General features: G+C 44.5%; 1 protein-coding gene across 1 annotated transcript in view; it reads right to left on the minus strand.

Annotated features, from left to right (window-relative positions):
- The window catches only part of wdr90 (WD repeat domain 90), a gene marked incomplete at its 5' end in the record, with an annotated part of 102680 nt that overhangs the window by 72384 nt on the left and 6620 nt on the right, over window positions 1–23676 (minus strand). Inside the window, 9 exons of the mRNA XM_084322911.1 lie at window positions 3181–3238; window positions 4023–4171; window positions 7296–7406; window positions 10373–10456; window positions 10548–10610; window positions 14067–14489; window positions 18270–18379; window positions 18594–18661; window positions 21219–21345. Of these exons, the coding sequence (XP_084179037.1) occupies window positions 3181–3238; window positions 4023–4171; window positions 7296–7406; window positions 10373–10456; window positions 10548–10610; window positions 14067–14489; window positions 18270–18379; window positions 18594–18661; window positions 21219–21345 (1193 nt within the window). The remainder of the gene's footprint in view (window positions 1–3180; window positions 3239–4022; window positions 4172–7295; window positions 7407–10372; window positions 10457–10547; window positions 10611–14066; window positions 14490–18269; window positions 18380–18593; window positions 18662–21218; window positions 21346–23676) is intronic.

A 23676-nucleotide genomic window follows, 5' to 3' on the forward strand; every position in this document is an offset into this window, starting at 1 on the left:
TTTTGTCCTATTTATGCAAATGCCCCTTATGAAGTGCCCCTTTAAGTGTTACGATTTGATATTACGTATTTTTGTTCCCTTATTTTAACACTGGACCATGCTAAATTCTTGTTATGTTGACTTTATGTACAAAACATAGCTGTTTATATATATCTAACCAAAACAAACCGGCACTCAAATGATATACATTTTGGAAGGCAGCGTGGCGATACCAAAATCGCCACAAAAAGAATTGTGATTCGCCTAAAAACGCACTCTTGTCCGTGTTGGAATATTCTCAGACGGTGCAGTTTCACCCTCCCATCTCAACTGGCGACACAGACTTTACTCACTTAGGTGAAACGATTTCTTCCCCCCACCGCTAATGACACAGCCCCAACGATAATACAGACCCCTGTGGATGCGAGTGCCTATCGAGAATGTGTGATTACGTCAAAGAATGGAATCGACTGCATTGCAAACAACCAGGAGTGGCAATTCCGCCGCTAGACGTTGATCACACTCATTAAAACCAGCAGGTGAGAGAGTGACTCATTGTTTCCGCAAGAGCATTTTTCATCAACTCCAGCGCGGCTCCAGTCCCTGATTGCAGCCTGAATGCGTTGCCCAGATCCACAGGGTGTGACGAGCAGGGTTAAGGGTAGGTCGGCTGTCCCTGCCTGCCCATAGGCTTCATCATTGGTACAGCTTCCTCTATAAAGCATTACTTGGACTGTTACCTCTATATACAATGGGGGAAATAAGTATTGAACACATCAACATTCTGTTCAGTAAATGTATTTCCAATGAGCGTATTCAAGCGAAATTTGCACCAGACGTTTGTATTAACTCGAGAAATCCAGACAAGTCCAAATCTAAACATTAAAGTCCATATGTAAATAAAGTTATGTGTAATAAAGTGGAATGAAACAGGAAAAAAGTATTGGACACACTAAGAAAAAGCAGTACACCACAGCAAGGAAAGGCAAGGAACTAGCTGAAAACCAAAACTAATTAGGAGGCAACTCTACCTCCTATCTATGCTAATAATGTCAACTGGGTTAGAATATATTGATGGGCTATAAAATGTTTTTTTTTGTTACCAAGGTGCCACACAAGAAACATCAAATGATGGGTAAAAGCAAAGAGCTCTCAAGACCTTCACAAACAGATTGTTGCAAATCATGAAAATAGAATTGGCTAAAGACGTATTTCACAACTTCAGAATCTTCCAGTAAGCACCATTGGGGGCATTATCCATAAGTGGAAGCAACATCACTCCATCATCAACCGGCCATGCACAGGTGCTCCTCGCAACATTTCTGATCAGGGAGTCAGAAGGATACTTAGAAGAGTAGCCAGAGAGCCATGGACCACTAGGAAAGAGCTCCAGAAAGACTTGGAGGCAGCAGGTACAACTGTGACAGAAAGGACCATAGGCAATGCACTCCACCGCCATGGCCTCTGTGTATGCTCAGCCCGCAAGACTCCACTACTGAAAAAAAGACATGTTGAAGCTTGTTTAAAGTTTGCCTAACAACATTTGGACAAGCCAGTGAATTACCGGGAGCATGTACTCTGGTCAGATGAGACCAAAATGTTACTTTCTGGCTGTCACACAACACACCATGTTTGGAGGAGAAATGGCAGTGCACATTACCCGAATAACACTACCAACAGTGAAGTTTGGAGGTGGAAGTATCATGGTGTGGGGCTGCTTCTCCTCTCCTGGTACTGGCAGACTTCATATCATTGAAGGAACAATGAATGGAGCCATGTACAGAGAGATTCTTGAGAGGAACCTGCTGCCATCCACCAGGATGCTGAGGATGACACGTGGGTGGACCTTCCACCATGACAACAATCCAAAGCATACAGCAAAGGAAACTTGCAGTTGATTTCAGAGAAAGAAAATCAACTTGTTGGAATGGCCCAGTCAATCACCTGACTTAAACCCAATTGAACATTTGTGGAAGCATCTGAAGATCCAGATTCACAAGAGGCCCCTCCGCAATCTTCAAGATTTAAAGACAATCTGTGTAGAGGAATGGGCCAAAATCACACCCGAATACTGCGGGTGATTAGTTACATCATACAGAAAGCATCCTTGGAGCTGTCATTACAAACAAAGGCTTCTCCACTAAGTATTGAAATAATTTCAGTTAGTGTGTTCAATACTTTTTTCCTATGTCATTCCACTTTATTACACATAACTTTATTTATGTATGGACTTTAATGTTTAGATTTTTTTGGATTCCCTGAGTTAATACCAAAGTCTGGTGAAAATTTCACTTGATTGGCCACATTGGAAATATATTTACGGGACAAAATGCTGATGTGTTCAATACTTATTTCCCCCATTGTATCTGTACTGACCTTACCGTTACGTCAAAATCTTCCTACAGCGGGGGCGCCAGGGTGGCACACCACGTACAGCGCTGTGGTGCAACATGGCCGTCCCGGGTTTGACTCCCGGACCCGGCGACCTTTGCCGAATGTCTTCCCCCATCCATCTCCCATTCTTCCTCTCTCTCTCTCCCTCTCTCTACCTTGACTGCCCGGTAGCAAAAACCAATAAAAGATCTACCAAAAAATAAAAAAAAATTAAAATAAATCTTCCTACAGCTTGTGTTCTCAGGACTTTCTATCCACCTCAGTCCCATGAGTTTGCACTGAGTTTGGGAAGAGGGCTTTTGTGTACTCTGCTCCGTTTACCTGGAATAGACTTCTTGCTTGTCGTTGTTTTATGTCTGGTGTTGCTTGAGAAAAAAAAGCTCTTTGAGCTCAAGCTTCTTGCCTAGTGAAATAAAGGTTAAATAAAATAAAAAGGGGAAGGTGATTTTTGCACCGTGGAACATCTGCCGTGCTTACCGCTTTACTGTACCGTGCTTAGTGCTTTACTGTGCCGTGCTTACCGCTTTACTGTGCCGTGCTTACCGCTTTACTGTGCCATGCTTACGGCTTTACTGTGCCGTGCTTACCGCTTTACTCTGCCGTGCTTACCGTCTTACTGTGCCGTGCTTACCGCTTTACTGTGCCGTGCTTACCGCTTTACTCTGCCGTGCTTACCGCTTTACTGTGCCGTGCTTACCGTCTTACTGTGCCGTGCTTACCGCTTTACTGTGCCGCGCTTACCGCTTTACTGTGCCGTGCTTACCGCTTTACTGTGCAGTGCTTACCGTCTTACTGTGCAGTGCTTACCGTCTTACTGTGCCGGTCTTTGCCCACGCCACAGAGAACACCGCCGTTGTTTGAGAAGCTGCCAGAGAGACACACAAACAAGACCCACATGAACAAAATACAGCTGTTTCCATGTGTGTGATCGAAATGGAAACAGGAGAGTATTAGATTCAAATGTATTGTCATCATACAGCACAAGTACAGTACAACGAAAATAAGTTTGACATCCAACCAGAGTGCAAATGTAACAGTAAAGTACAACAGACAGTATTATAAACAATGTGCTGGTGATTAAACTGGGTACATTGCCAGAACCAATCAGGCTACGTTTTAGAGACATATGGCAGAACCCAGTATTGTGCACTGGGGGGGAAATTATCTGATACAATTTAATTAAATTGCGCAGCCAAACGTTTCGACTTCTGCCTTCCTCAGTAGCTGCTATTTCTTCAATCTTCAATTAAATGTCTCAAACCAAGCTCAAAATCCACCTCCCAAAATAGAAGAAATGTTTCTTTGTCAAAGGTTGGGCTTGTAGCTTGCTAGCTTGAATACTTGTTGTGTGTGTATGTGTCAAGTCAAGTCAAGTCAAGTCAAGAGTTTTATTTGTCACGGCATACGAGTATACAATGAAATGCGGGTGGTCTTGCCCGCAACGATGTGCAATACAGTGGGTACAACATATAATATAATCCAATAATTATTTTTTTTGAAATAACAGGTAACAGGTAACATGGTGTGACATCAAAATCGGTATCTGTACATAGTTATTTACAGAGCATATAGGACATGCTAGGTAGATGTGAGTGTATATGTGTGTGTGTGTGTGTACATTATGTGTGTGTGTGTGTGTGTGTGGTCACCTCAGCGAGGACAGGGAGTGGGCGTGGGTCTTGAACATGGCCAGGCAGGTTCCTCTGTGGTAGTTCCACACTCTGACCACACTGTGGGGGCCGGTCTGCGCAGAGGCCAGAACTGAGCTGCTGTTGTCATTGAACGCCAGCGCAGACACCTAGTGATGAAGACACAAGACACCTAGTGATGAAGACACAAGACACCTAGTGATGAAGACACAAGACACCTAGTGATGAAGACACAAGACACCTAGTGATGAAGACACAAGACACCTAGTGATGAAGACACAAGACACCTAGTGATGAAGACACAAGACACCTAGTGATGAAGACACAAGACATCTAGTGATGAAGACACAAGACACCTAGTGATGAAGACACAAGACATCTAGTGATGAAGACACAAGACACCTAGTGATGAAGACACAAGACACCTAGTGATGAAGACACAAGACATCTAGTGATGAAGACACAAGACATCTAGTGATGAAGACACAAGACACCTAGTGATGAAGACACAAGACACCTAGTGATGAAGACACAAGACATCTAGTGATGAAGACACAAGACATCTAGTGATGAAGACACAAGACACCTAGTGATGAAGACACAAGACACCTAGTGATGAAGACACAAGACACCTAGTGATGAAGACACAAGACACCTAGTGATGAAGAGACAAGACATCTAGTGATGAAGACACAAGACACCTAGTGATGAAGACGCAAGACACCTAGTGGTGAAGACACAAGACACCTAGTGGTGAAGACACAAGACACCTAGTGATGAAGACACAAGACACCTAGTGATGAAGACAAGACATTTAGTGATGAAGACACAAGACACCTAGTGATGAAGACACAAGACACCTAGTGATGAAGACACAAGACACCTAGTGATGAAGACACAAGACATCTAGTGATGAAGACACAAGACCCCTAGTGACGAAGACACAAGACACCTAGTGATGAAGACACAAGATACCTAGTGATGAAGACACAAGACACCTAGTGATGAAGACACAAGACATCTATAGTGATGAAGACACAAGACACCTAGTGATGAAGACACAAGACATCTATAGTGATGAAGACACACAAGACACTCAAACAAGACAACACTGAATTCGGGGCCCCACAGTGGTGTAGTGGTTAACGCTGTCGCCTCACAGCAAGAAGATCCTGGGTTCGATTCCCGCTTAAGGACCAGGTTGCCGGGTACCCAGGTGGGGTATCTCCTGGGCCTTTCTGTGTGGAGTTGGCATGTTCTCCCCCTGTGCTCGCAAGGGTTTCCCCTCCAGAAAGAGAAAAACCCAATGGAAAAACATGCAGGACAGATCGCAAACGCTGTCGCATCCCTGAGGAAGACGGACAGGAGCACTTGGATTGGTCCCCGGCTGCCCTTGGGGGGAAGGACGACGGGATGGGTCAAGTGCGGAGAGGACATTTTAACGGCGACCAAAACAACTTGCGTGTGTGTGTGTAGGCTGCATGACGATGTAGCAATGTGCTACAAATAAAGACTTCTTCAAAGTCCAGGTTCATCCCGCTACCTAGGTAGATCAACTGAACCAGCAGCACAGACGTCACAGATGTCACATGAGATTCTAGGCAGGAGTGTGCATTTTCACCTGGTTGGTTCTTAGAGTTCCTGGAGTTTGCTCTGAACTAGGAAAACTGCTTTTTCCTTTGATGCTTCCAACACCTGGAATGCCCTCTGACTGACTCTGAAGCTTCCTTCTCTTGCTGCATTTAAAAGTATGATCTCCGAGGCGGTCAGGTGGCGTAGCGGAGATTGCGCTTGTCACCAACGCAGGAGATGCTGGGTTCGAGCCCAGCTCTCGGCGTTGCTACCAGCTTGGCTGGTCGTTCATACTAATACAATTGGCAGTATTAGGGGGTGGGAAGCTGGTGGGTGGGAATCTGGCGTTGTGGACAGCGACGCTTACAGGTCAGGTCTCGGCGCTTGCTCAGCGGGGGCAGGACTTGGTGGAGATAGCGTGCCCTCCCACGCTAAGTGTCTTATGAGTTGAAATAAAAGTTTGAAATGAAATAAGAGCATACAGTAATGACAAAGTAAGTGGGAGGAGGTGATTTTATTGGAACTGTGCATTACCATGAACGGAACAAATAAGAATCAAATGAAAATTAAATTAAATTAAATATATCCGAGGGCATGTTAAGACTTCTTTGATTTTGATTTTGATTTGATTCAAAATCAAAGCATGTTACGACTTCTGTAGGTTACATTTACATTTAGTCATTTAGCTGACAATTCTATCCAAAGCGACTTACAAGTTCTATACAACAGCAGGAAGGGTACAACTCTGGCACTCTTGAGTGCATAGTAGTATAGACATATTAACATAGTAGGTAGTAATATAGGCACAATAGATTACTTAGTAGGAAAGTGCATAATAGTAAAAGACTAATTAATTAATTAATTTCAGATATTGATTGAAGAATATTGCGCAGATAAGGTTAACACCTGGGTATCAGCAGGTTTCAACAAGTTCAATTTAAAGGGGAACTATCTTATAAATGGCCTTTTTGAGTGTTTAGCATTGTTTCCTAGCTATGTGAACTTATATTAATATGATCTATGTCTCAAAATTCTCATATTGGCGCATTCTTCCAATTCTCCTCTCACAATATTCACCCTCACTGAACTGAGTCGTTTGAAAATGTGCCTATATGTGATGTCATAAAGACACCGCTGCATGATAATGTTCAGGCGAACCAGAACGCGCGCAGTGGTTTAGGAGCCCAGGCTCAAAACAGCTCGAGATCTTGAGGTAGAAAAATGCTGTTTTTGAGGACTTGATTAGAAATACAAAACAATGAATAAAAAAAATATATATATTACAGAGGTGTTCCATAGACTCACAGGAATTGTGTAAAAGTGCCCAAATAGTGAAAGAAATAGTAAAATAGTTCCCCTTTAAGACTTTTTAAGACATTTTAAGACCACTTAGAGCTAAATTGAATACCAATTTCATGACCATACTAATTTTTTTTTAAGAAACATATAGCGACACCGGCGGCTGCATTTGCGCAGCAATTCAAATCCTCACACTTACAAGCTCTCGCCAGACGCACCAAGCTCCCGGTAGCTCCGCAAAAAACAACGACTTGAATAAAAAAACATTTCATATATTTAATATGATTTAATCTCCCAACAGCCGGGCTCACCTTTTAATACCTTTAATTGAAAATTATGAATTTAATACTTTTTAAGAATTTTTTAATACCTTGCAGATACTCTGAATCACATTATAGGTACCTTATCAGTGTGACCGATGAAGAACCTCTGCTGGCCAGAAGAGATCTCCATAGAGACAATGATGGCATGGCACGGATACACCACACATTCACCCGACCTGGTCCACAAGGCCTGCAGGGGGAGCACAGAGTGATTGCTGCGTCACGTTTTATTATGTCGTTATTATTATAATACATCTTTTAATTTAATTTAATTTCAAACCTTTATTCAAACTCGAAAGGCGACTGAGGTTTCCCTCATTTACAGTAACATCAAGTGTATACAGAAATTAGCAACATTTACAAAATAAAAACAGCATATAAAATCACACAGCATATACAATCATAACAAAGAGACAACAAGACGAGGCAAAGCGCAAGGATAACAAATCAATTAGAACACGTACAACAACTTGATTGACAAAGGTTGGAGATCAAGGTTTTAAACTCTGCTTTAAGGACTGTTGGAGTTCATTCCATAGCAAAATGCAGATTTACCCAATAAGGGCCTTAAAAATGTACAAATACCAGTGTTTGTTGCGCCTCTCCGCCAGAGAGCTAACCAACCTTCTCATAAAGGACACAGTGATGAGTAGGGCTGTCTTAAATACTTCGAAGCTTCATTCGATGGGCATGAGATTCGAATGGGAAAATAAAATGTGAATATATAAAATAAAAATAAAAAAATTATTATTTTATTTTTTACCTGCAAAATATTGCGCCTCCAATGCAACGGACGTCATACGCCTCATTAATTACGCCTCTCTTTGTTAACTACAACAAGCACATTCCTCATTAACTCCTCTCTGTGTTGAATACAACTTGCTGCTTTTATAAAGCCTCAAATGACGGCTTACAATATTTCATAAAAACAAAGTGTTTAGTTTGTCTAAGATTTTAAAAGGTTTCAACTTTACAGCACTGACAATAGTATTTTTAGTTTTACCTGTGTTTGATAAGACACAGAGTCAGCAGCAGTGTCCCGACCCATATATGGGTCATGTCTTAATAAAACGTGCTTAATTAAGTCGAATTCTGCCTTTGTCTCTATTAATTACATATAAATATTTATATAATTGTTTGCTTTATAGACGAAGGTTGCAACATAATTATGTAATGTAATGTCATTGGCTGTGTAACGGAGAGTTATGTAATCTAATGTCGTTGGCTGTGTAACGAAGAGCAGATAGAGAGATAGAGAGATAGAGAGATAGAGAGATAGAGAGATAGAGAGATAGAGAGATAGAGAGATAGATAGATAGATAGATAGATAGATAGATAGATAGATAGATAGATAGATAGATAGATAGATAGATAGATAGATAGATAGATAGATCTGCCCCTTGCTGTTCATACAGCTGTCATTTTCTCTGCTGCGTATGACAACATTAAGTCCTCTGAATTTTCTCAGGATCCATTCTTCTCCTCAATGGGTTGGCCAATCAATCTGCAATTGCACATGGGCATTGGACTTTGGCGTAGGCAGGGGCTGACAAAGCTGATTGGACCATTTTCCCCAATTGAAGCTGTTTATGAGCAATTTGGCCAAAATGAGGAAACTGCTGTCTGTCTGCATCCATTTTTTCTCCTCAATGGGTTGGCCAATCAATCTGAAATTACACATGGGCATTGAGCATTGGCGTAGGCAGGGACTGACAAATAATCGTCCCATTTTCCTAAATGTAAGCTGTTTATGAGCATGTTGGGGTAAATTAGTTGAGAATCGCACCCCATTGTATTGATATGAAACCCCTCACATCACCCCAGTGGTGTCTGTGGTAGCCAGTAGTTTGGTGTCTCTGGTAGCCGATAGTTTAGTGTCTGTGGTAGCTGGTTGGCTGTGTAACGGAGAGTTATGTAATCTAATGTCGTTGGCTGTGTAACGAAGAGCAGCCGCCCAGGCAGTGCAGCTCCGACTCATTATTAATTTAATTAATTAATCCAATCCAATCCACTTTATTTATAGAGCACATTTAAAAACAACAAAGTTGACCAAAGTGCTGTACAAGTCCCACAACATAAGATAAACGTTTTAACATTTTCTTCTTATTATTCTTTTTAATTATTCGTTAGAGAAAACTAATTTCAATAATCTAACAGTAATGCCGTTATTATATGCCTTATTCTATGCGCACTGCCAGCCAGTCTTTATGTTGATAGAGAGAAGATAATCTCCAGATTCAGATACAATTTAACACAAACGAACCATATATATTTAATGTTTCTCTGCATATTTTATTTCAACAAAGTACTGGGTGTCCGTTGTCTCTTCTTCAGATTTCTGCCCGTCTGAGACCGAAAGTACTTAGCCACTCCCCTCCGATAAAACTGTTGTTTTTTCACACAGCGTGGGAAATAATAATTAACATATTTACAAGTTGTATTAAGTTTTGCAAATAAGGACAGATAGAGAACATTTCAAAGCACTCAAAATTGCCAATATCTCCATTTCGACCTATTTCTGAATTGCGCACCATTTCGGCATTTTCTGAAGACTCGTGAGCGCTCTTGTGTTGAGCTCTCGCTCTCTCTCTCTCTGTTCACCTAGAGACATTGCCACGGCAACCCCCTCTCTTCACAGGCACAGGCCTGAGCTCTCAACCTTTTTACACTATACACTAAAAGGTGTTATAGTACTATAGTTATATAGTATTTATTCTGTTATATCTTTCACTGGGCTAGACCGCGCAGACTCACATAGTGACCGAGCCCAGCAGTTCGTGGCACAAGTCTCCCTCTGTCGTTTTTCAGATTTCTACAGATTATGAAAGTACAGAATGTAAGCTTTCAAATGATGCGTCATACACTGAAAATATTTGAAGAAGATGTGCTTATTTGAATCTAGTTAAACCTCAAGTCTCTGAGCAGAGAAAAACTGAGAAAATCCAATCTAAAGTTTGGCTGCATTTTTAAATTAGTTAGTCAGTTAATACTTACTAGGTGACACAAACTGACTTTTTTTAAACAATTTTTTTTTTTTACTATTTAGAGATACTATAACTGTTAGCTGTTACAGTAAATATGTTCTTAAACATTCAAACAAAATTAAAACATCTTAAACATATCTTATCCACTTACACGTGAAACACATTCACTTACACATTTGCTGGTGGCTCCTCCAAAGCCGATGATTCGTCTGAGCCTGAGGATGGGGTCTGGATGCAGCGTCTGACGAGGACAGACCTAAAACATGAGCACATCAGATTTTAAGACTACAGGTGTCTTAGGGACGGTTTAATCTTCATCCGTTGTATAGATGATGAGATCTTCTTACCCGTCGTTTGCTCTCTCTGGTTGAGGTGAGGTGGACAGGTTCTGAAACTGCAGTGAAGACGATCTGGGAATATTCCAACATGGAGTGTGTTTTAATAATCACCACATATGGCATTTACATTAGGGGTGTCCGATATTATCGGCCTACAGATATTATCGGTCGATATTGGCATTAAAATGTAATATCGGTATATTATTATTATAATTTTTTTACATTTATTTAACCTTTATTTACCCAGGCAACAAATTCTTATTTAATTTATTGTCAAAAGTATGCATAATGTTGTGTTAATTCCACGACAAGAGATATGTAATGTTAATTACCTGAAATTATTACGTTTTTTGGGGGGGGAAACCCAGCATATATCGGTATCGGTTGATATCGGTATCGGAAATTAAGAGTTGGACAATATCGGTATATCGGATATCGGTAAAAAAGGCAATATCGAACATCCCTAATTTACATATACCAGTCTATATAGACCTCTCCTCCTGTAGAACCCTGCATTACAGACAGTGTAACCACACAGTCTATATTAATAGTTTTTATTGGGTTTTTTAAAAGGTTCAACAATTACATTACCGTATATACATACAAACATACATACAATACATATAACCACACAATACCTAAAATAAATGAAAAATACAGTAAACAAAAAGAGAAAAAGAAAAGGATTAATAATAATAATAATAAAAGAAAATGGCATCATTCTTATACAGGTTGTCACTTGCCATACAGACATTGCCTATCTAATAAATCACTGTCTTATGCCTAAACATCCTCAGCCCGGCATTTTAGATTAAAACAAACTTGGAAAAATGTCTGGGTAGAGTCCCTGGTGGAGTATTTAAGTCTCTCAAGTTCTAGGTGTGCCATCACATCTTCGACCCAGCGTCGATGTGATGGAGGAATGGCTGACTTCCAGTTAAGCAAAATAAGGCGCCTAGCCAACAAAGAGGACAAGGCCACAGCATCTGATTGAGCGACAGATACCGTAATTTCAGCAGGGAGCACTCCAAAGACTGCAACCAAGTGGTTAGGGCTGATCTCCCTGTCACAGATGAAGGAAAAGGTTTCAAAAACAGAAGGCCAGAATCGGGATAGTGATGGGCATGACCAGAACATATGGCAGAGAGTGGCTGGAGCCTGATGGCACCTGGGACAGGTCAGATCGACATCCGGGTAGATCTCGGCAAGTCTGCTCTTAGAGAGGTGTAGTCTTAAAGATTAATTTTTTTTGCGTTTTATCGCTTTATTTCTACTGGGCAGTCCAGTAGGGAGAGACAGAGGAGGAATGGGAGACAGAGTGGGGGGAAGACATTCGGCAAATAACGACGGGTTCGGGAGTCGAACCCGGGTCGGCCGTGTCGCGGCTGAGCGCGCTATGTGGTTCGCCACTGGGGCGCCCCTGAGAGAGAGGTGTAGTCTATGAAATACCTTGAATTGGAGTAATCCATGTCTGATGCAGACAGATGAGTGTATTCTTTTAATTGCCAATTGCCAAGAATCGTCAAGGATTTCAAGTCCCATATCATTACCCCATGACTCCCTGATACGGTCCAGTGATGGGGATGCCATCTCTTGGATATCACTGTATAGTGAACTCACTATCCTCTTCTGTTTTGGGTCTCCCTCCAGCCACTTATCAAGCCACCTATCCGGTTGAAGTACAGGAAAAGAAGCAAAATATTTCTTAACAAAACCCTGCACCTGTAAATATCTGAAAAGATGTGAGCGGGGAATGTCATACCCGCCTACCAACTGTTCAAAGGACATAAACAGCCCTTCTTTAAACAGGTCCTTCACATTCTTTAGCCCCTTTCCGGCCCATGTTTTGAATGCTGCATCCATGAGTGAGGGCGTAAAAAGTGCATTAGATGCAATTGGGAGACAGGGTGAGGCTTGTTTATATTTGAAGTGAGTCCTAAACTGTGCCCATATACGGAGTGAGCCAATCACCATGGGGTTATTTGTGAGGCGCTTTTTACTGAGTGGCAGTAGTGAGGATAGTGATACCGGGTGAGCGGAGTGTTGTTATAATATAATAATAATTTAGGACCTGCTCAGAGGTCATCAATCGGCACACATGCGATGCATGCATGCAATTCGTATCTGCGATTAACCCATCCCGTCGTCCTTCCCCCCCAAGGGCAGCCGGGAGCAGACAGGCGTCAACGTGAGCCGCGCCAGGGGACCAATCCAAGTGCTCCTGTCCGTCTTCGTCAAGGACGCCACAGCGTTAGCGATCTGTTGTTGTGCATGTTTTTCCATTGGGTTTATCTTATCAGGGGGGGAAACCCTTGCGAGCACAGGGAGAACATGCAAACTCCACACAGAAAGGCCTGGGAGATACCCCACCCGGGTAACTGGCATCATGGAAACCTGGTCCCCAAGCGGGAATCGAACCCTGGACCTTCTTGCTGTGAGGCGACAGTGTTAACCACTACACCACCGTTGTTCCAGGTCAACCCACACCATTCCACCTCCCCCGTGTGATGCAGCCGCCATCCAATATGTCAGTTTATGGATGTTTGCCGCCCCTTAGTATTGCAAACAATTTGGGAGTGCTAATCCTCCATCCTCTTTCGCTCTTTCCAAGAATGCCCTTCTAATACACAGGGTGGTCTTATTCCAGATAAAGGTTGAGATGAATTTGTCTAATTCTTTGAAAAAGGATTTGGGGATAAAAACGGGCACCGTTTGAAACAAAAATAGGAACCTGGGCATAATTGACATCTTGATTGAGTTAATCCTGCCAGCTAGTGATAGGGGAAGTGTTGACCAGCGAGCAAGATCTTGTTTAGCCTTATCCAGGGCTGGATTAAGGATTTGCTTAAATAGGTCACTATACTTGCATGTCACAGTCACTCCCAGGTATGTGAAAGACTCAGAGATTATCTTCAGTGGATACGCCCCGAACAACGTCCTTCGAGCTAAATCATTAACCGGAAACAACAAGCTCTTAGAGAGGTTAATTTTGTATCCTGAGAACTTGCCAACATTTGAGATAATATCCAGTGCATTCGGGATGGAAACATGGGGATCGGACAGGTACAGGATCAGGTCATCCGCATAAAGTGATAGTGTATGTGTTTGGTCGCCCCTAGCAATACCTGCGAGGCCCGCATCGCTCCTCAGAGCGACCGTCAGTGGTTCAATGGCGAGATCGAACAATAAGGGACTCAATCTGCAACCCTGTCTAGTGCCCCTCCCTATCTGAAAGTATTTGGAAATAGTCCTATTGGTTCGGACCTAGGCCTGTGGTGAAACAAACAAGACCCTAATCCAAGTGCGGAAAGTGGGCCCGAACCCAAACCTCTGTAAAGTTGTGAAACGATATTCATAATCGATGCGATCAAACGGAGAGATAATAGAACCTCTGCTGTGGGCGGGGCTTCAGGAGAGTATATGATATTGAACAGGCTACGTATGTTAGTGTGAACACAGTCTATATAGACCTCTCCTCCTGTAGAACCCTGCATTACAGACAGTGTATCCAGTCTATATAGACCTCACCTCCTCTTCCTCTGTGTCGTCCCGGTGGTGGGTGAGGTCATCCACAGGGTGCGCATACACGTGTACGCTCCCATCCTCGTCAGCGCACGATAGCCTGGAGGTGGACTGGTGCAAGCCCGATGCCCACGACCCCTGCTGACCCCGGTCATCGCCGTGGCCACCGCCCCAGTCCTCCTGGGAGTGGTCTCCTCCGCCGCACCAGTCCTCCTGGGAGTGGTCTCCTCCGCCGCCCCCGTCCTCCTGGGAGTGGTCTCCTCCGCCGCCCCAGTCCTCCTGGGAGTGGTCTCCTCCGCCGCCCCCGTCCCCCTGTGAGTGGTCTCCGCCAACCCCGTCCCCCTGGGAGTGGTCTCTGTTGCGGCCGGTGGCGACGACTCCTCCCAGCTCGGGCACAGAGGCCACGACGGGGGGTCCACTCCGCGGGAGCTATCGACAACAATTATGTTACGGAGGATCGACATCAAATTCCAAGTGCGGCACTCCGTGTATGAAATGTTGTGCCTCTGAAATGGGCTTGTTGTGGTAATGTTGTGCCTCTGAAATGGGCTTGCTGTGGTAATGTTGTCCCTCTGAAATGGGCTTGTTGTGGTAATGTTGTGCCTCTGAAATGGGCTTGTTGTGGTAATGTTGTGCCTCTGAAATGGGCTTGCTGTGGTAATGTTGTGCCTCTGAAATGGGCTTGTTGTGGTAATGTTGTGCCTCTGAAATGGGCTTGCTGTGGTAATGTTGTGCCTCTGAAATGGGCTTGTTGTGGTAATGTTGTGCCTCTGAAATGGGCTTGCTGTGGTAATGTTGTGCCTCTGAAATGGGCTTGTTGTGGTAATGTTGTGCCTCTGAAATGGGCTTGCTGTGGTAATGTTGTGCCTCTGAAATGGGCTTGTTGTGGTAATGTTGTGCCTCTGAAATGGGCTTGCTGTGGTAATGTTGTGCCTCTGAAATGGGCTTGTTGTGGTAATGTTGTGCCTCTGAAATGGGCTTGTTGTGGTAATGTTGTGCCTCTGAAATGGGCTTGCTGTGGTAATGTTGTGCCTCTGAAATGGGCTTGTTGTGGTAATGTTGTGCCTCTGAAATGGGCTTGCTGTGGTAATGTTGTGCCTCTGAAATGGGCTTGTTGTGGTAATGTTGTGCCTCTGAAATGGGCTTGTTGTGGTAATGTTGTGCCTCTGAAATGGGCTTGCTGTGGTAATGTTGTGCCTCTGAAATGGGCTTGCTGTGGTAATGTTGTGCCTCTGAAATGGGCTTGTTGTGGTAATGTTGTGCCTCTGAAATGGGCTTGTTGTGGTAATGTTGTGCCTCTGAAATGGGCTTGCTGTGGTAATGTTGTGCCTCTGAAATGGGCTTGCTGTGGTAATGTTGTGCCTCTGAAATGGGCTTGCTGTGGTAATGTTGTGCCTCTGAAATGGGCTTGTTGTGGTAATGTTGTGCCTCTGAAATGGGCTTGCTGTGGTAATGTTGTGCCTCTGAAATGGGCTTGTTGTGGTAATGTTGTGCCTCTGAAATGGGCTTGCTGTGGTAATGTTGTGCCTCTGAAATGGGCTTGTTGTGGTAATGTTGTGCCTCTGAAATGGGCTTGTTGTGGTAATGTTGTGCCTCTGAAATGGGCTTGCTGTGGTAATGTTGTGCCTCTGAAATGGGCTTGTTGTGGTAATGTTGTGCCTCTGAAATGGGCTTGTTGTGGTAATGTTGTGCCTCTGAAATGGGCTTGCTGTGGTAATGTTGTGCCTCTGAAATGGGCTTGCTGTGGTAATGTTGTCCCTCTGAAATGGGCTTGTTGTGGTAATGTTGTGCCTCTGAAATGGGCTTGCTGTGGTAATGTTGTGCCTCTGAAATGGGCTTGCTGTGGTAATGTTGTGCCTCTGAAATGGGCTTGCTGTGGTAATGTTGTGCCTCTGAAATGGGCTTGCTGTGGTAATGTTGTGCCTCTGAAATGGGCTTGCTGTGGTAATGTTGTGCCTCTGAAATGGGCTTGCTGTGGTAATGTTGTGCCTCTGAAATGGGCTTGCTGTGGTAATGTTGTGCCTCTGAAATGGGCTTGCTGTGGTAATGTTGTGCCTCTGAAATGGGCTTGCTGTGGTAATGTTGTGCCTCTGAAATGGGCTTGCTGTGGTAATGTTGTGCCTCTGAAATGGGCTTGCTGTGGTAATGTTGTGCCTCTGAAATGGGCTTGCTGTGGTAATGTTGTGCCTCTGAAATGGGCTTGCTGTGGTAATGTTGTGCCTCTGAAATGGGCTTGCTGTGGTAATGTTGTGCCTCTGAAATGGGCTTGCTGTGGTAATGTTGTGCCTCTGAAATGGGCTTGCTGTGGTAATGTTGTGCCTCTGAAATGGGCTTGCTGTGGTAATGTTGTGCCTCTGAAATGGGCTTGCTGTGGTAGTCGGTGATGCCGGTGTTCAGCCGCAGCCCACTGTCTTTTTTTCTTTTTTATAATCTAATAAAAACCCATTTAGTTAACTTTCACATATCAGTGTCCACATTCATCAAATAAAAAATAAAAAAACTATTTTAAATAAGCGTGTTATCAAATGTTCTATAAGGTCATTTAGAACTGTACTTTGTAAAGAAACTCAGTGTTAAGAGCGATGCACTGCTCTGTTATATTTTTAGCCTATTTTTAAACTGAATCAAACCGCACTTTTTCTATTCTATTTTATAATTTGTATTACTGAAAAACTGTGATTTACCATACCTTGCTACCTCTCTATGTTTTTTTATTGAATTTTTATGCTCGCTTATGCCTGTATGTTTTACTGTTGTGAAGCACTTTGAACTGCAATTTATGTATGAAAAGTGCTATACAAGGCGGCTGGGTGGCGCAGCGGATGTTGCGCTCGTCACCAACGCAAGAGACACCGGGTTCAAATCCGGCTGTCGGCGTTGCCTCCGGCTTGGGACGGCCGTCATACTGGCTCAATTGGCAGAATCAGCGGGTGGAAGTCGATGGGTGGTAATCTGGACGTTGTGGACAGCGACTCCTACAGGTCGGTTGGGGGACGCCTGCACAGCAGACAGGAAATAGCGGGGGTAGTGTGAGCCTCCCACACGTTACACCTCGCCAATGAGAGTCCGCGCTGGCAGGTGAAAAGATACGACAGGCTGCCTCCTCATGTACCGGAGGGGACACGTGATGCAAGGCTTCTATCCTCCCTACGAGTCCGACACACGTGTGTGTGTGTATAGGTGTCTGTGCAGCAGAGTTGCAGTGCAGAGTAGCTCAAGTTTCACTTTCACTGAGAGTAGATTTTACTTTGCGTGGAGGAGAGAAAGGAGGCTCTAGGAGACGACAGGACGACAGGTTACACAACAACAGCAGAGGATTTGGAAATATTTGGTAGAATGTTTTGTAGAATGTAGGAAATATACACATTAAAAGAGACCGGGTTTGTTGACATTAAGTGGAATACTTAAGAGTAGAGTAATGGAGCAAATGCAACATTCTGAATGTTCAAATGCAAAATTGTTTGGAACTCAAACACTCTCCCTATTGAGGTTTTTGACTAATTGGACCATTTCGACCAATTTGGGGTGAGAGTTTGACAAATAAGTGGCGTGAATTTCATGTTTGGGTACTGTAGAATGCATCAGACTAAAGGAATTTATGAATAAATAAATAAATGTACTGTCACTACTAGATAGTGTAGTGGCACATATTACAACCAGCAAGTAAGGCTACGTTCACACTGCAGACGAAAGTGGCCCAAGTCTGATTTCTTTGCTCATATCTGATCTGGTATCAGATCAGAGCAGAGCAGATTTTTCCACGACAGTGTGAACAGCACAAATCACATGGAATCTGATTTTTGCAATGCGACCTCAGTCTGAACAGTCATGTGACCTCAGTGAACAGTCATGTGACCTGTCTGAACAGTCACGTGACCTCAGTCTGAACAGTCACGTGACCTCAGTCTGAAAAGTCACGTGACCTCAGTCTGAACAGTCACGTGACCTCAGTCTGAACAGTCACGTGACTTTCATGCAACTTTTATGTCACTCTAGATTGACATTTGTCACCATTTTTATGTCCATCTTCTTAATTGTTCTTTTGCGCATGCAGGTCAGTTCAAGAGCGTGATTGGGCACATACAAAAAAATAATAATAATGTGAACATCGAAAAAAAATAATTATCTGGGCAATAAATGAAGGGCTGAGGCTTGCAGTGTGGACGCAGCCACTGTGTGAACACCCCCCCCCCCCCCCGGGCTTCTTACGGGTCTCGGGGTGGTGATCTGCTGGATGAGGGACACGCGGTCCTGCACTGGTCTGCTGAGGTGAAGGGTGCAAGACGCCTCTCTCACGGGGCTGCGGGCCGCGCCGCACGCTGGAGCACACGGTGACAATGTTACATGACGACGTGGTTAGAACATGCCGTGATCTCTGTGGCTAAACAGACATACTAGTATTGTCTAGCCCCCCGAAAATAAGACAACACATTTTTCAGTCTCATCAATACCCAGTCTTAAATTCAGGACAATACGGTAATAGTGAGTGGAGATGGTGAGGTGTGGTGAGCAATGCATCATGGGACGACTTACCGAACACAGGGTTGGGACCACCTTTCTGAATGGAGTCAAAGGGCAGCTTGGCTCCTTCAGAGGGAAACCTGTTGGGACAGAGCCAAGAGGAAGCATTAGTTATTATGTCTCTCTGATAGAGGAAGCATTAGTTATTAGGTCTCTCTGATAGAGGCAGCATTAGAGTATTTCAATGTTTTGAGTCGACGGTTGAAAATTGGGCAGGTTATGGCTGTCCTAACTGTGGTGGGAAGTTTGTTCCACCGTTGTGGAGCGAGGACAGAGAATAGGCGGCTTCTCTTTGATGACCCCCCAGGAGCTCGGATAGGAGTGGGTCTGAGGCGGCCAGAAGGTACAGAGTGCAGGGGTCTTGAGGGTGTGTAGTTAGAAGATGCAGAGCGTAGGAGTCCTGAGGGTGTGTAGTTAGAAGATCTAGAGCGGAGGGGTCTTGAGGGTGTGTAGTTAGAAGATGTAGAGCGTAGGGGTCTTGAGTGTGTGTAGTTAGAAGATGCAGAGCGGAGGGGTCTTGAGGGTGTGTAGTTAGAAGATGCAGAGCGTAGGGGTCTTGAGGTGTGTAGTTAGAAGATGCAGAGCGTAGGGTTCTTGAGGATGTGTAGTTAGAAGATGCAGATTGTAGGGGTCTTGAGGTGTGTAGTTAGAAGATGCAGATTTTAGGGGTCTTGAGGATGTGTAGTTAGAAGATGCAGAGTGGAGGGGTCTTGAGGGTGTGTAGTTAGAAGGTGCAGAGCGTATGAGTCTTGAGGGTGTGTAGTTAGAAGATGCAGAGCGTAGGGGTCTTGAGGGTGTGTAAGGTGATGGATGCCTCGGGGTCTTGGCCAAGATTGTAGTGACTGCTCTACATGCACCTCCGAGGCCTTGGATCAGTTATTCACCGCTGTCTGTCCGTGGTCCTGTCAACTGATTAACAGTATTAACAGACTGTTAACAGATTAACAGTCAATGCGGTTTCATTGCTGGGTTAAGTACTTCCATTTCTATTCACATAATACGCCTACTTCATATATCTACTCCATTCACATATATGCCTACCACTTGTATCTATTGCTATGTCCGCCTACTACAATCTCATGAGCTGTCTAACGCCTGTCCCGTCTCCCTGTCTCCCTATGACTTGCTGTCCTGGAGTGTTGACCGGAGTGTTGGACGTCCCGTGACGAAGGCCGGGAGGTTGCGACCCCCTCTGCGTGCCCCCCTGTCTCCGGAGGTCTCGTAGTGGTGACCGGAGTGCCGGATGTCCCGCGATGATGTCGGGGAGTTCGTGACCCTCTCTGCGCCGCCCCCTATCTCCCTGTCTCCGGCTGTCCCTGAGCAACGACCGGAGTGTTAAATGTCCCTTGACTAAGACGGGGAGGACGTGACCCTCCTTGCGCCGCCCCTGTGCCTCAAATAGATTGCTATCAGCTCTATCTTTAATCTTTCAAAATGTTCAGTTGCTATCGCTATTAGCTCTATCTTTAATTTTTCAAAATGTACAGTTGCTATTGCATGCACTCATCTGTGTTCCACTACACACATGAGTGCATGCTTACCAACTGTCCGTCTGCAACACTACTATCACCAACATCTAAGAAGGGAGATCCCCCCTTGAATGGCCCTTCTAAGGTTTCTCTCCTCCACACTGCCTGTGGAGCTTTTTTCCCTATTGTTAGGTTTTAGTGAGTTTTTCCTTACCTTCGCGTGGGGTATGTCTGGGAGTGCTTGCATTCTTTCATTTATTTGCATCCATCTAAAAATTTTTGCACCTTATGGTGTTCTTGTTCTGTTCTTGACTTATTGTTATGTTTTCTTCTTGACTTGTTTAAAGAAGATCTGTACGGCCCATGGGGACATTAACGTGTGTTGTCGGGCCCTATAAATAAATTTGATTTGATTTGATTTGTGTAGTTAGAAGATGCAGAGCGGAGGGATCTTGAGGTGTGTAGTTAGAAGGTGCAGAGTGGAGGGATCTTGAGGGTGTGTAGTTAGAAGATCTAGAGCGGAGGGGTCTTGAGGGTGTGTAGTTAGAAGATGCAGAGTGGAGGGGTCTTGAGGGTGTGTAGTTAGAAGATGCAGAGTGGAGGGGTCTTGAGGGTGTGTAGTTAGAAGATCTAGAGCGGAGGGGTCTTGATGGTGTGTAGTTAGAAGATGCAGAGCGTAGGGGTCTTGAGGTGTGTAGTTAGAAGATGCAGAGCGGAGGGGTCTTGAGGGTGTGTAGTTAGAAGATGCAGATTGTAGGGGTCTTGAGGATGTGTGTGTAGTCAGAATAGGTGGAGGATCCCAGCCATTAATCTGCACCACGCCACCGAGCTGCAATCTGTATTCTGTCAACAAGTGAGGTCACTGACCTGATGTAGTCGTAGAGGTGGTGCAACAAGTGAGGTCACGGACCTGATGTAGTCGTAGAGGTGGTGCGACAAGTGAGGTCACTGACCTGATGTAGTCGTAGAGGTGGTGCGACAAGTGAGGTCACTGACCTGATGTAGTCGTAGAGGTGGTGCAACAAGTGAGGTCACGGACCTGATGTAGTCGTAGAGGTGGTGCGACAAGTGAGGTCACTGACCTGATGTAGTCGTAGAGGTGGTGCGACAAGTGAGGTCACTGACCTGATGTAGTCGTAGAGGTGGTGCGACAAGTGAGGTCACTGACCTGATGTAGTCGTAGAGGTCGTGCCAGCTGCCCCCCTTGGGCACCGGGAAGGCCATGTCTCTGGGCATGGGGCCAGTGCCCTGAGGGGACGTCAGGCCCATCAGCTTGGCCTCGCTGAAGGACAATCCTGTTGAAAAGGACAAAGGACACATCTGGGAGATACTCGAATACTCGGTACAGCTCCCTTCTTTAGTAACATCCTGGAAATCATCCCAGCATTATAAAGTCCTTGATTCTCAATGTCCTCCTTGCAAAAATGTGCGGTACACTACACACCCGACTCCGAGCAGTTTGGGACAGCATTCGGCGGGTCTCCAAAAACAAACTTGGCCCATTGCTGGCGGATCACGACATCATCAGGACGTATTCGCTGCTTGGCAGTCAGGAACAGCACAACTGAACATATCTTGCCCGTTTTGCTCATAACGTTTTTAAATGCTAACCCAATGCTAACTCACTGTTAAACTTCAATTCCAGGGCAGCCGGGTAGCGCAGCGGACTAAGCGTCTGTCTACCACCACCGAGCCAGTGGGATCGAATCCGGCTGTGGTGCCTCCGGCTTGGCCGACCGTCCATACTAACACAATCGGCAGTGTCAGCGGGTGGGAAGCCGGCGTGGGTGGGTCCTAGTCGCGTCTATTCGAATCCTAACGCATTTATGCTTCCGCGTTCGCGTTTTGCGCTCTCATTGGCCACTGATGTTTCTGGTCGCACCAATCGTGTGACGGCAAGTTCTTTCGCCGGTTAAGCTTAGGCACTCTTTCGAAGTTGGTTAAGGTTAGAGTTTGTCTTAGAGCAGGGCGATAGAACACCAGCCCTGATTCCAAACTCTAACCTTAACCAACTTCGAAAGAGTCGCCTAAACTTAACCAGTGATAAACTAGGCGTTAGGTAGTTTGCTGCTGGTCGAGGCGGAAATGGGCGCGTCACGCGATTGGGCGCACATGTCACATGACCAGAAACGTCAGTGGCCAATCAGATCGCACCAGAAACGGCAGTGGCCAATCAGATTTGCAAACCGCGAACGCGGAAGCATAAATGCGTTAGGATTCGAATAGACTCATCCTGGTCATTGTAAACAGCGACTCCTACAGTTCAGTTGGGGCGCCTGCACAGGAGAGGTAGTGTGACCTTCCACACGTTACACTCTCCCAGTGAGAGTCCGCTCTGCCAGGTGAAAAGAAGCGGTGGGCTGGGTACACATGTGTCGGAGGAAGCATGAGATAGTCTCCGCCCTCCCAGACCGACGGTAGGGGGTAGAGTGCGCAACGACCAGGAAGGGGATTGGGAATTGGCATAACGACTAACATTGGGATGGGAGAAAAACAGAAAAAGGGGAAAAAGATAATAAAAAAAAAATATATATATATAAAAAAAATACTTCAATTCCACGCATTTGCTTGCGTACTGCAATCAATAATGGTTGAGTGTGGGCTACAACCATAGAGGGGGCGTTAGGTATGCAGTAGGGATGGGCATTTTAAAGAAAAATCCTGATCGCATGCTATACTCGAGTGATCATGTATTACTCGAAAAGGGAAAAAAAACTTTAAAACTATGTATGTATGTAAATGTGAAAAAAAAGAAAGCCCTTTTCGGACAATTGGACAATGCTGCAATAGCAGCTGGTAAAACTTTTATTTTTATTTATGGAATGACTGAATTGTTATGTGTCCAAAACTTGAAATAAAAAATTACTGGACTGGACCGGTGCAATACACTAGGGAGGACAGCGCAAGATAAATACACTCTGATCTAACGGATGCCTCTAGCGCAGTGGTTCTCAAACTTTTTATACCAAGTACCACCTGAGAACGTAGCTGGCTCTCCAAGTACCACCATATGGCCGACGTTAAAATACAGTCTATTCAGCTATGCACAGTTCACGCAGGAGGCAAATGTATTCCTAATACCATTATTTATTGTTAACTTTTGTCAGACACAGCCACAATGTACAAAGGGGCAGCACGAGAACTAGCAAACTCTTCCACACAACTCATACAATGCAAGGGGCATTGAGAACATAATAACTAACATTCCCACATAGCAAGTGAGAAAATTGTATTTCAGCAACAACTGTATTTCAGCAAATGTACTTAATTCTCTCTCTCTCACACAGCAAGCAATTGTCCTTCATACACACACACACACACACACACACACACAATGTTGTTGTCATTGACAACTCACATAAGCAGGGCCGGACTGGGGAAATAATTCAGGCTGGGAAATAGTGTGAAATATAGCCCCAGTCAGGCCACTTTCTAAGTGGGGGTCCCCCACCAGGAATTATTTTGTTACAAAGACTGGTGCAGGATTCTTTTTTTTTTTAATTTTTACCCTTTAAATTCCAGTGTTTGTGATGGGCATCACAAATTATTGTAAAAACAAAAAAACAAAAAAAAACACATTAATACATTTTCGAATTGTAACACTTTAAATGCCAGTTTGTGTGATG

The sequence above is a fragment of the Notolepis coatsorum genome (assembly GCF_963971535.1).
Source record: "Notolepis coatsorum genome assembly, chromosome: 10".
Taxonomy (NCBI): Eukaryota; Metazoa; Chordata; class Actinopteri; order Aulopiformes; family Paralepididae; genus Notolepis; species Notolepis coatsorum.